Here is a 13,199-nt window from a genome sequence, read left to right as displayed (position 1 = left end):
GACCCCTAATATCAAGTGGACCTCATCCCTGTTCGCCTGCTTGGCAGTATAAAAAAAGAAAAAGAAAGGGCTAATCCCTACCAACAAATCCTTTCAAAAGCAGTAATAAAGAGTACTACGTACTACTACGTACAGTAGAGACCACGGAAGAGTAAAAACAAGTAGACACTCTCCGCCCCCCAATCGACGTGATTCCTTCCAAGTATTGGTAAGTTCCTATATAATCTGTTTAATTACTGGACGGATTTTGATAAAACTTTTTTATTGAATAGCTATTACGCCTAGAAAAAATACTTATAGGGTATAACTAATTCATTTTGATGTACTAACTGCCAACACAGTTATTGCAATAAATATTTGAGTTGAGTTTCGAAAATTAGAAGACCTGATGCAGTACCATAATCTGAAGTATATGACATATTCGTATGTGTGGCGTATTTAGTAACGGCGCCTTAGCAAAAGCTGTTCAGCCTCTGTTGACGTACAAAAATCGAAATCTGAAAAATCTGATATGAAACTCGCTGCACTAGAAATACACGAGAAGAACCGGGACAAAGAAAACTTTTACTCCTCATCGTAACCTTCGTCTTTGGCAGTAGTGCAGTGCTTTAATACTTACTCTACTACCCTCTTAAAAAACTTAACACTAACAGAACGAGATAAAACATATCTAATAACATTAAGTACTTTAACCACAGACCATTTAGACTTTAACTTACAGCTGTTAAATATATCCTTTTTTACTATACTTACCGTGCTATTACAACCTTGACGTTGGCAAAATGATGATGAAGCTGTACAAGAAAAGAAGAATTTATGCTTTAGAGAAAGTCTAGTTTAATTAACAAAATGCGAACCGGGCCGTTTGCAGACCATTCTTTGAGTTTGACAGTGTTGACATGACATGACTTTGACAACAACCCAAGTTTTGACGTCTTTTTTACATTCCATTGTTTTTCGAACTCTCGTTGTCGCTGTTTGCTTTGTTTTTTATTTATTTTCTAATTCACCACACCACCTCGTATATCTTTGTTATACAAAACCGCCAGCCATGGTTTATCCGACTGTTAAGAAATTTGGTAAGTACATTTTTATTCCCAAAAATAAATTTTACTACATAGGTATAAAACTTTATGCAAGGATTATTCTACCTATCTTCATGTTTTCCACAGATCCTTTAATCGTTAAGAATATCCATATTAACAAAAACAGCGTCGAAGCACAAGTGCAGGCAATACTCCAGAGGAATAAAGTTAGTAGCAAAGATCTGCTGGCTGCTTGGCTGCTGAGAGCAATCAGTGTTATAGACCTGACTACTCTCTCAGGTGATGACACTCCCTCCAACGTCAAGAGGCTATGTATAAAAGTAAGTTTATTTTTTGACATAAATCATAACATTGTTAACGAATAATTTCAGGGATACCCAGGTATCTATTGAAATATAAAGCTTTCCGTCAGTCTTATGGTCCGGTACATACATACAATCGTCTTCCACATAAAAATAACAATAATACGAGCAGATGGGTAAACATTTTTCAAACATAATATCTAATACATTATGAAATATAAATAATAAGTTACTTGTTTACTTCAAAACCCTTAAAAAATAATTACAAAAATAACTGTTACATATGGTACATTTCAATGAAATAACCAATTACTAGTCTTGTGGTTGCCTCCCCTTACAGACAGATTAACAATTAACAATTTCAATTAATTAATTATTATGGATTTTAGGCTGCATATCCACTAACTGCAAACACTATCAAAACTGTGGAGGGTCAGAAAATCAGAACTGCCGCAGTGTGTGTTTATCCTAGCAGGGTGCAAGATGCATACTCTACTATCAGACGCATGGGTTTGGTTAATGAGTTGCCTGTAGCTTCAGGTGAATATGAAATTAAATTAAATTTATTTGCAGGCATTACATTATATATTACATCATAATACATTTAAGTAGTTAGCACATATTTTCAATATCATTTAACACAACAAAGCAAAAATGTTGGTCATTATTATTCAAAATATTTAACCACTTGCCTAGTTTAGCCTAAAAATTTAGTTTTTTTCTTTAGTCTTTGAAATGCTTTATCATCAGTAGCTGTATTCATAACTATAATATGTCTTTTTATAGTACTAAAAGTGTGCTTTACCTCTAAAATGCACCAAAGTAAATAAGGTTGTTATTTTTAGTTGCTACTGGATTTCCATCTGGTCTTTACCCTCTGAATTCAAGGCTGGATGAAATTAAAATGGCTGTTTCAAATGGGGCTAAAGAAATAGATATAGTCCTGGACCGCAGCCTTGTACTCAGAGGCAAATGGGAAGAACTGTTTAATGAAGTGATCACTATGAAAGAGGCTTGTGGTGAAGCCCATATGAAGGTTATCCTTGGGGTGGGCGAACTTGGTACTTATGAAAATGTAAGTCAAAGAATATTCTTTACAGTTACATAGGATACATTGATTAATTATATAAATTAAAAAAGACACGTAAAAGCCTTAAAATGTGACCATACTCTATATCCTCCCGTAGATGTCGTGCGGCGACCAGGAAACTCAACCTTGGCAGTTTATAAGCAATATTCGCATTCCCAAAGGGGGTTGACGACAGGCAGCCTGTCATAAAATAGGTGCCATATTTCCAAAATTTAATGGTTTATTAGAACAGTTCTTGTTTTGTCTTAGGTTTACAAAGCATCCATGGTATCAATGTTTGCTGGAGCCGACTTTATCAAGACATCAACCGGCAAAGAAGCTGTCAATGCTACTCTGCCTGTGGGGCTGATCATGTGTCGAGCTATACGCCGTTACTATAAGATGACCAACAAAAAGGTAATTTTGTTACTATAGGTTATCTACTAGCGGACTCTGGGCTCAGACACTGAAACTTCTGGGACATGTTGGAAATGTAATTTTTGAGGCAAGCTTTTATCTTGTTGCTTTTAACAACACAAATTCAGGCCAGTTGGCTGAAGATTGAAGGCCTGCTTCAAAATTGTGTTGTAAAATTCCACCGAAACTGGTTACATTATTTACAAAATAAATGAATGTTTGTAATTTTTTATTTTTATCCAGGTGGGGCTGAAACCGGCTGGTGGGATAAAGACGGCAACAGATGCGGTCAACTGGCTCGTTCTGGTCAACAATGAGTTGGGCCCGGAGTGGCTGTCCCCCAAACTCTTCCGTATCGGAGCCTCTAGTTTGCTTGATGTTTTGGAGAAAAGTTTGAATCTTCATTAACTTCTTTAATTGAATATTTTTTTTACATTATTTTGTGCCATATATAACATAATTTACGTTTTATATTCTCTACTATTTTTGGGATATTTGTAACGAATTTTAATTAGTTTTATAAGTATAGCCTGTTAAAATACTTTATGTTAAAGTATGTATTGTCATTATAAATAGCATTTACAAAATATCTAATTTTGTAAAATGCTATAATGCGAGCCAAAACGAGACAAAAACCTACTTTATCTTACAGTATGCTTTATCTTTTTTATAGATGACAGGAATAGGATAGTTTATAACTTGGTGCTCTTAATATTTTTGAATTTGTAGGTAATTTTTTTGACAACTTTGTAATGTTATATTGAATGTATATTTAATAACTGTGTGTTATTTAGTATAGTAGGTATGTGCCTACATTTCACATTCCAAAGTAAAACGATACGAACTTATTAGAGGTGCGTTATTTATACAGTATGTTGTATATTAAATTACACAAAATCTATTAAATATAAACTCTAAAATACACATAATTATATTTTTTATAATATTTACAATGTATTTTTGATTTCTTAAATATGTATAGGTAACCAAAGGCTAGTAGGTAAGCACGTTTTTATTTTAATATTACAAAAATAAAAATAAATGAAGAGTGCATGTGTCTAGCAGACGTCTAAAATATGCACGTGACATCTAAATATGTTTCATTTACATACCTGTATGTATTAGCATACACTCTAACCAATCGTTCGTTTTATATCTTTTGTGTTCAAATATAAATTTATTGTTTGTTAAATTTTTAATTTTTTAATAAAACATATCTGCATTTTTATACTTTATTTTTTGTTTCGTTACAAAAAAAAAAAACATAAATAACAAAACATCTTATCAACATTAGTATGACACTTATCTACTTATAGATATGTACAATTTGTACAATATACTTACCTAGTTTCATATTTATTGTTACAAACATACGAAAAAAGTGGAAGTGTTTCATCCTAACACTGAGCATGCATATAATTTTTACAATTGTCTTTTTTAATTTTCCTCATCGTAGTTTTTCTACTACAAAAACTTATTGTCGCATTTATACCGTACACACACCCATTGTATGTTAAGATATCGACTATATGACTTAAATATCTATTCGAATACTATTATTATCAAACTAAAGTCAGGTCGAGGCATTTAAGCACGACGTAAATATAAGTTAATGACATTGGGTCCTACATAATTTAAGACTTTTGAAAGACATGCCAACAACATATGGAACCCCTTACTCGTATATTTGTTATTTACAAAACCTTTATAGGTAATATATACAAAGTTAGTCCAGCTCGATATATATATCTAGTTCGCTATCCATTACTCCTTCTCTATGGGCGCATCAGCCTGGAAGCCGAGTTCAGGATGCGCCCTATAGTTAACAACACGGAGTTTCCCGTGCTTGTCCATGTAGCCGTAGTGTCCTCTGACTGAGCCGTCATTGTCTCGCTCCTCGTAGCGAAACTGACGGTTTTTACTGAAACAACATGGAAATTGTAATGAGCCAATTTTTAATCACCTAACGGCATCTCAGTCCGCAGTTTCGCACAGGACCTAATATTTCAATTTCCCGTGGGATTCGAATCCACAATCTTGGTCCCGATCCTCACACAATCGAAGTTCATCACTTTTTTTTTTATTTCGATGTTTGTAATTTGGCTACTTGACTGGGTATTTAAATAACCAAGCAGACTCTTTAATTGATCAGTTTTTTTTATTACATAATTTATATTTTTCATTCTCATTAAATTATATTTGGAATGCATTTTGACTCCAAAACAAAAGAAAAGTCTGATTTGACTAGTTGGAAAGTAGCCAATTATTTTCTGTAAATGCAGAAATTCTTTTTAACCTTCAAAATTTGGGGGGGGAATTGGGCCAGCCAGAGCTTAGATCACAGATCTACCAAACTATTTACTGCTTTGCGAGGATTCTGTTCTTCCAATAATACTAACCCTTTGCCAGTGTCGTAACCAAACTGGTAGCTGTGAGGTCCCTTCATGCCGTGCATGCGGAACTCCGTGCGGTCGTCTGAAGGGGGTGGAGCGCCACTCTCGTTCTGGTTCGACGGAGCAGACGCCTGTTGCCTAAGCGGGGCTGGCCCTGAAAAACAAAATTACATTTTTGACGCAAGCTTAAATTGTCATCAGAACAACTTGTTCGTACAACATGTGACAAATAAATTCATGTCCAGTAACGTTGAGGAGTTCCCTCGTTGTTAGCCGATCCTGTGTGCACAAAAAGTAGACACATAATGTCCAGTCTGTCTTATCGAGTAGGTTATAAATTACAATAGACAATCGATCTTTACAACCTGGTGTCAAGGTTTCTATACCACATGCCCGTCTCAAATTTGATCTGATTTTAAACAACATTGAAAGGTCAATCGAAAATAAATAAATATCGTAAAGTGTAATCGAATATGTAGTTAAACTAATTGCAATTAGTTTTGAGTGTGCACACACAATTTTGTTTGTGTCTTAAGTCTAAGAGCCTTACAAATTAGGAGAAATTGTCTTGACAATTAATTATTAAAACATGTTAAGTAATTTATTTAATATAACTTTGGTACTTATGTGATTATCAGAAAATAGTTTTATTTATCGTCAATTAGAGTTTTTAATATTTAACTAGCGGCCGGTCCCGACTTCGCTCTGGTAAAAATAATCAATTATACACCTAAACCTTCGTCAGGAATCACATTATCTATTGGTGAAAACTACATGAAAATTCGTGCAGTAGAGTTTATTGCGAATAGACAGACAGACGCGGCAGAGGGACTGTTTTATAATATGTAAGGATTAAGAATCAAATTGAACTTCTATTTTTCAGACACATTTTGTATTTTGTTTGTCCCATTCAGATTTAAAATACAGTATTTTGTATTATTTCTGTTTTAAAACTTTAATACAAACACATGGCTGTTATGAATGCAGTTGCAATTAGAGAAACTGTATAGTGTAATGTAACCAGAGATGGGTTTACGCCCAGAGTCTTCCCAAACAGTCGGGCGCAAAGCCTGAATATTTGGACAAATACTAGGCAAATACTAGTCGTACTGGGCATCTATGACTGAACGGAATATAGAGGTACATACTACTGGCGGGGTATCTGTGCAGGGTGGCTGAAGTTTCTTGTTCCGGCGCGTCGCTGCTGCCATGTGGCTCCACCGCGGAACTATGTTGCTGAAAGTAAGTATTATTCATATCATTATTTTCTATTATACAATGTAATGTATTTTACTTATACCTATGCATATAAAATTTTTGCTCTTGTTATGTTGAAGCCAAAGATTTCATCACGGGAAAATTAAATGAAATTTTTGCAAATCAAAATGAACACGTAAAAATTATGAAGGATTGCGGTTGGCTAATTTAATTATCAAAGTATATGGTGTTGATTTTACCTTGGCGGCTTCCTCTTCCTTTAATTGTCGTTTAAGCTCAGCTTGTTCGTAAAGATATCGCTGTTTTTCTTCGGAAGGTGTCAAGTAGTTGATTTCGTCAATGGGGATTGGCTGGAAGGGTTTCACAGGCTTCGCCCTGGGAACCTGAGGCAAACCTTCTTCTGCAAATTGTTCTATTGGGATAGGAACTGGCCTGAACGGTACTGGAAATTTCTTCGGATACAATTTAGTGGGGTTTTTGAATTTTGCTGGTGCCAGCCGTGGTGGCAAGAGATGAGGTGAAATAATTTGTTCATTCGGTATTCTTATCAAAATTGGCACGTCTTTCGTTAAAGTGGGTCTATATTTCTGGTTTGCGTTCAAAATTTGAGAATAATCTGCCTCTGGAATAAACTGTTCTCTTTGATTTTCTAAGGGTAGCTCCAATTCTTTTGATAGGGCTGGCACAACATAATCGCTAGGAGCGTCCAAGTTCGGTGGCTCGAGATGGTCGGACGGAATCGGCACAGCTATTTTACCTCGATTAAGCAACTTGCCAATTCTATGTTTCTGCTTTCCTATGGGGACAGGTTGCGGCTGTGCAGATATCGGGAGCCAATCGCTTTCTCCTTCGTCTCCAGTTTCTGTAGGAGTGTAATAGTAGTTCGTTTGCTTGTCAAGTGAAGGAGGTAGGAGATAAGTAGCTGGAGTCACTATGTCACGTTCCACATCCTCAGGTTTGTGTGGGTCTGGCGGGATCAGATAGCTGTCGATGTTGGAGTCCTCGGACGCGTAGTAAACTGGCTCGTCTTGTGTACTATTTGTATTGCCTGAATGTGTTTCAATATTATCCACTGGAACTTTTATCGCCACAGAGGCAAGAAAGAGCGTCACCATCTGAAACAATTTAAATTATATTACAATGTATTTTAATTATACGGATACAAAAGTATCGTATTTACGCAGATAAATAATAAAGAAACAACTCCGGGCGTTTTCGCATTCAGATATTGCATAATCTCCAATTATGTATAATTAGGTTACTTTATGTAATAAAAGAAAAAAGTACTTATGTTGTGATAGTAAAAAATTTTATTCAGCGTAACAATAGTTGTGTATAAAGCAATCCACCAAATCGAATCGATGTCTTTCATATACCTATTATCTACTGCGGTTTTGGTTTAGAATGTTTGAATAAATTTGCAATTAGTTGCGAGTTGATTTCTCCATAGGCTGGACAATGTTTTTACATTGTAAAAAATACAGAAATCATGAATGAATAGGTAGATACTATTTATCCTAATCCTAATATTATAAATGCGAAAATAAGTTTATCTATTTCACGCTTTATTTATCCACAGATCCTTGTTGAAATTTCGCATAGGCATTGAAGTGTATTATACCTATATTTAGGAATACGAAAGACAAAGAATAGGTAGATGAGAAATTAAGTAAAACCTAGTATAGGAATAAATTGAAAAATACCTAAGTTAAAGTTTACGCATGACTTTTTAGGAATATGTTTTAGTCGAAAACTCATCTCTGGATTGCATTGGTCTATCAGTTATTCCAGTCACGTGCTATACTATAAACAGCAGTCAGGTAGTCAGCTAATAAGCTGACTGATATCTACGTCTATGTAATACTAATGTTACATCTGAGTTACCTTCAGGAAATCAAGCGTGTTTCCTCACTCCATATCAGGAACAAACGTGGACGTGATATAATAAGAGGAATGGTCTTAAAGGAAAAAAATCTTGCATGTAACACTACCAGGCGTTACGCAATCAGCCTACTTATGGTTCAGGCGCAAAATAATAAAAAAAAGAAATGATGGCGGAGAGAAATGGACCGTGTACGGAAGCAGTTTTTATGCGCTTTGATTTTGATGTTGCAATGTGGCGTCTGCGATAAACTTGACCGAACTTTAGACAGCTCATTTTATTGTTTTCGCGACTGTCCCAGAAAGATGGTACCTATTTCGAGCGTGTTTGTGTCGGTAGATGTTATGTGGTTTCTTTGTTACACTTCGTTTGTGGATTTGATCAAATCGAGTTTTGACTTCATCCAAGATTTACATATAGATACGTAGTGGATACCTATCTAAGTATATGTATTTCCAAAGGGTTCCGTTCGTCGTCATTTTTTGTTTTTCTTTTACGATTAAAGCCTTATCAAAATTAATTTCAATAATTATCAAAATATAAAACGTATAAAAAACTTTGAATTACAGGTATGTAAGTAAATAAGTACTTACCTAATTTTAGATAGGACACGATTATTATGAGCCATCTTAATTATTTCCCATTATTCTATGAATAATAAATCAGTCGAGCAGTATTATATCAACCTTTAATGAAATATTAATTGCTATTGCGTCAATAATTACCTACACTGTACCTAACACTACATATAATATCGAGGAAATATTAAAATTGGAAGTTACGTTTAGGTTGAATCTATAGGTAGATGTTATCAAAAATAAAACTGTTTTTATAATATACAAATAAGTAAAGTTTTTGTACAATTACGCGATTGTTTACACCATCAATTGTTAAGATTATGTGGGTTACCTACTCAAAATAACAATAATAACAAACCACAAAGTGGTTTTTTATATATTTATTTATAAGTAATCTTACGGAATCGTGTTATATGTATTACGATGTGTAATTGGCTTGGCTAGTAAAATATTTGTATTTGATATGCATTTTTATATGCATGATCTTTATCAACATAAGTATAATGAACTTTAGTTACTCAGAACATTTATTTTATTGCTCCACATATTACTCTAAGCTCAGCTCATTAGTTTCTTCACCCTGCCGTCGTCGTAGCAGGCACCTTCCTAGTCACATCGTTAAATCTTTTGACCAATTACACGTAACCAAGACAATTGAAGGGTTTTTAAGAAATGGTTTTCAGACTAAGATACATAATAATACATAATTAATAGTAAAATACATAATACATAAAATATATACTTCGTTGATGTCAGAATTTTGTATAATGCAAAGTTATTTTATTCATTTAATACGCTAATTAATAACAAAACAATCTGCTTCCGTGGTAATGGCAAAGTTTTTAGACGTTCCTAAAAACGAATAAGTACTATTACGTACACACTTAGATTCTTTACTGCCTATTGAAGAAGATGAAGAGGTCATAAACTTACATACGTATAGGTATGTAGCTAACAGATCAGGGCAAAAAAAAATATTATCGTCACAAAATGAATATTTAAATTAAACAATGAATTAATTTATTAGGTGCACCAGTTACTTCACAGATCCAGAGAATTATAACCAAAGTCAACGAACGATTTCCTTTCATATTTTATTACACTTTCGCTGCTATCGGAACATTTGTCACGGGTTGATTCAACTTGGCTTTGAAATTGAAACTGGAACTAATAAATTGTTTATAATACCCCAATATTATGTTTGAGACTTCCACAGTATAAACCAAGAGAGAAGATATAAAGTTAAACTCTTTACACCTGACTTTGTACAAGTAAGTTTTTTGTCTTTGAAAATTCTACACTGTACCTACCATTACCCAAAACATTTTTTGCGAACGCCACAAACGTCGACTCCTTATAGGTAATACAGCGTTGAAATAAGATAAAATATAAAAAATAACAGTTGATTAGTTTTGCCGAGTTTGGGAATTAAGATGCCACAGACAGACTTTTCAAACTTATCGACTCGGGGTAACCCTTGGTTCCTAACCCTCTGCTTGGCAGAGACATCTTTCTATTTTCAGAGTCTTGAAAAGCTCGGTGATGGTAAAACAATTTTCGATCACGAGATAGTAGTTTCGGAAGGTACGTTACGTTTTTGGCCACAAATCCGCATTGGGCCCGCGTGGAGGATTATGCACAGCACACAGTCGCGTGTATGTCCTCCTTATCCATCCACAGAGAAGGCCAGTGGCCATTGAAAAGGCAATAAAAACTTAAAATGTTAACTGCACTGCACTATGTAAAAAGTAATAAACACTATTCGATGATTTAACTTTTTAAATCATTGATTCTTTAATCAAATAAGTTTATCCTAACCTTTCTGTTAGTACTTAATAGTTAATACTACCTTTCTCGATTAACGCATAAACATTCGACCTAAGACGAGTGTTTCCTGAAAATCCTACGTAAGCTGAAATCAAGGAGGTAATAAAATATGTATATATTACCGTATGCTAAAACTTGTTTATTGAAGTTTAGTGTCGGTCTGTCGCACTTGTACTTCCTATTGACTTTCTAGTCCTAAGAAAGTTAGGCTATATCTATCTACAACCACAGACTGTAATCGATAGTGGCACTGCAGCTGTTTGTTATCTGTTCTGTTTATAAAATAGCAAAACTTTAGTAATATAATTAATGAAGATATTTTTATCCTACTTCCTTATAAATACGAAAGTTTTAGCTAATTTTATTTGTTTTCCCTAAGAAAAATGACAAAACGGATTTGAAATAAGCCAATAGCATTTGTTTATTTCTATCAGGGTGTGGTACTGCACTTCTATGTAAGTATATAATCTATAGCAGCTACTTACTAGTAATAGATAGTTATGTAAGTAAAGCAATATGTTTTCATTTATTGGAGTGCCGAAACATATAAGGAATTAGTTAAGTTAATTCTATAAATAGCGAAGTTATTAAACATAACAGAATACAGATTTAACTAACATAAAATACAAACATTAATTGGTGCTATTTTGGGCTAGACGCCTACTAGACCAAATCCTAATCGACCATTAGAATTTTCTCTATACATTTTGCCTAGTAGAGGCTGAAGGGAGGTAAACATCTGAACCGGAAGTAGGTATTTCGCAGGGTTGTGGGGTTGTGGTTGGCTTCATTATTATCATCTAGGAAGATAGTAGGTAGGGTACGTGCCTGATTAAATTAGCTAAATAGGTTATCATAGTGCAAACCTGTGGTGTGAAGGTACTAACGTAACAACACTAAAGTATCCTTCCTTTTTTCTGTTTCATACTTCGATAATTTTTACATGTACAGTCAACCACATGTCAAGTTATCCTACATGGATTTATGTCATAGGTAATATAGGCGAATTTGTAATAATTTTGAGAGGCTTGTTGTGCTATTAACTGTGCAGATATACACATTTTGAGTATATTACGATTCGGATGGCACAATATTAAATCAAATAAATAAAATATGAAAAATCATAAAAGATACCGGTCCTTATCAAGTCACAACCCTACTGGAACTTATGGGTCCATAATAGGAGATACTTAATAACCCACGGAAGCCCTTCCGATAATAAATATCCTTAATTTCATGGATATCGGGTACTTACCTAAATCTAGATGCTTTCCCTAAAACACGGTTGCAGCAGATTATCCAATAAGGTCGTTATGGGATCGCAATAGCCATTTTACGCAGCATTATAGTCATAATGAACTCTTTCTCAACTATTATACGATATTGAAATGAAAGTGAAGCTAATAAGATAAACCAACGAATCGTGGAGAAATTGTCAAGTTTGACATGCCCTTAAAAATTCAAGTTCGTTAATTAAAAGGGACGTAAAAAAGAGCTATACAATTTCTGTTGAAATTTAAGACACATTGTAAACACCAATGGGTTGTTAATTGAAATAGAGAAATTAGAATTTAATAAGAAACTTAATCAACAATTTGAATCTACGAAAAGTGTAGTTATCTGAAAATTGGTTTACCTACTTTGGCTTTGAAGACTGATGTAATTAAACAGTATCTATTGAATATTAGTAGGTTAGATATGTAGCGGTAGGTTAGGTCTAAACTCTACAAAATAATAAGTACCTACCTAAATAGTGCGTATATAGATGTACTGTGTTTAACAGTAACAATGCAAAGCTTGTCTGCAAGCTTGGGCGTGGTTCATTTCATTAATTTATTTTATTATTTCCGAAAACTAAACCAATGTAAGTAATTATTTCAATTTCTTGATGTAAATAAATAATAATAATTATCAATTTTTTTTTTTGTTGTTTTCAATCACCTAAACTCTAAACTAAAATAACTATGTGCCTAACATAAAATTTGAACCTATTTTGTGTTGTTGCAGTACTTACCAAAGTTAACAGCCGCCACATCTTGCTCGTCATTTACCAACTTTATTTCACTACGATGTTCAGTCTCGATATTTTTGTCACACCACTTTAATACTTTTCCGAGACAGTTACACCAGACAGAGTCCCCGTCTGCAATGCGCCCGCGCAGTCCCCGCAGTTCGTAATAATGGACCCGATCTCTGGCTTAATTCGCATTTATATAACATCGCTACTATGTACAGAATATAAAATTCAATCCAACAATGTTGTTTTGTTTTACAAAAGTTAGATAATGCTAATACTGCCCTCATCATAATTTTAAAAGCCATCCATGCATGAAATTATCACAGACACTACATTGTCTAAGTCTTTGCTTAAAACATTTAATTAAAAAGTTTTTATCGGGATGGAAAAAGTGCGTCGAATAAGTCGAGTGGCAAATCTTGTGTCATCTCGACCAACTGTCAAAAAAGT

At 34.2% G+C, this 13,199-nt stretch overlaps 2 protein-coding genes across 2 annotated transcripts; one reads left to right on the top strand and one right to left on the bottom strand.

Annotated features, from left to right (window-relative positions):
• Positions 1 to 925: 925 nt before the first annotated feature.
• Positions 926 to 4,069, top strand: Dera (Deoxyribose-phosphate aldolase). The gene is made up of 6 exons (XM_053746681.1): positions 926 to 1,079; positions 1,173 to 1,366; positions 1,738 to 1,888; positions 2,194 to 2,423; positions 2,688 to 2,834; positions 3,078 to 4,069. Exons 1-6 carry the CDS (start codon positions 1,052 to 1,054, stop codon positions 3,240 to 3,242), a joined length of 915 nt encoding a protein of 304 aa, XP_053602656.1. The 5' UTR covers positions 926 to 1,051; the 3' UTR covers positions 3,243 to 4,069.
• On the bottom strand, positions 4,053 to 12,925 carry LOC128670735 (uncharacterized). Its single transcript, XM_053746680.2, has 5 exons — positions 12,747 to 12,925; positions 6,685 to 7,560; positions 6,376 to 6,463; positions 5,234 to 5,381; positions 4,053 to 4,755 (listed from the first exon to the last, which is right to left on the bottom strand). The coding sequence occupies exons 1-5, from the start codon at positions 12,777 to 12,779 to the stop codon at positions 4,599 to 4,601; spliced, it is 1,302 nt and encodes a 433-aa protein (XP_053602655.1). The 5' UTR covers positions 12,780 to 12,925; the 3' UTR covers positions 4,053 to 4,598.
• Between the last annotated feature and the right edge of the window lie 274 nt (positions 12,926 to 13,199).

The sequence above is a fragment of the Plodia interpunctella genome, chromosome 6 (assembly GCF_027563975.2).
Source record: "Plodia interpunctella isolate USDA-ARS_2022_Savannah chromosome 6, ilPloInte3.2, whole genome shotgun sequence".
Taxonomy (NCBI): Eukaryota; Metazoa; Arthropoda; class Insecta; order Lepidoptera; family Pyralidae; genus Plodia; species Plodia interpunctella.
The sequence above is the reverse complement of the archived record's forward strand: the minus strand, read 5'-3'. Positions and strand labels throughout refer to the sequence as shown.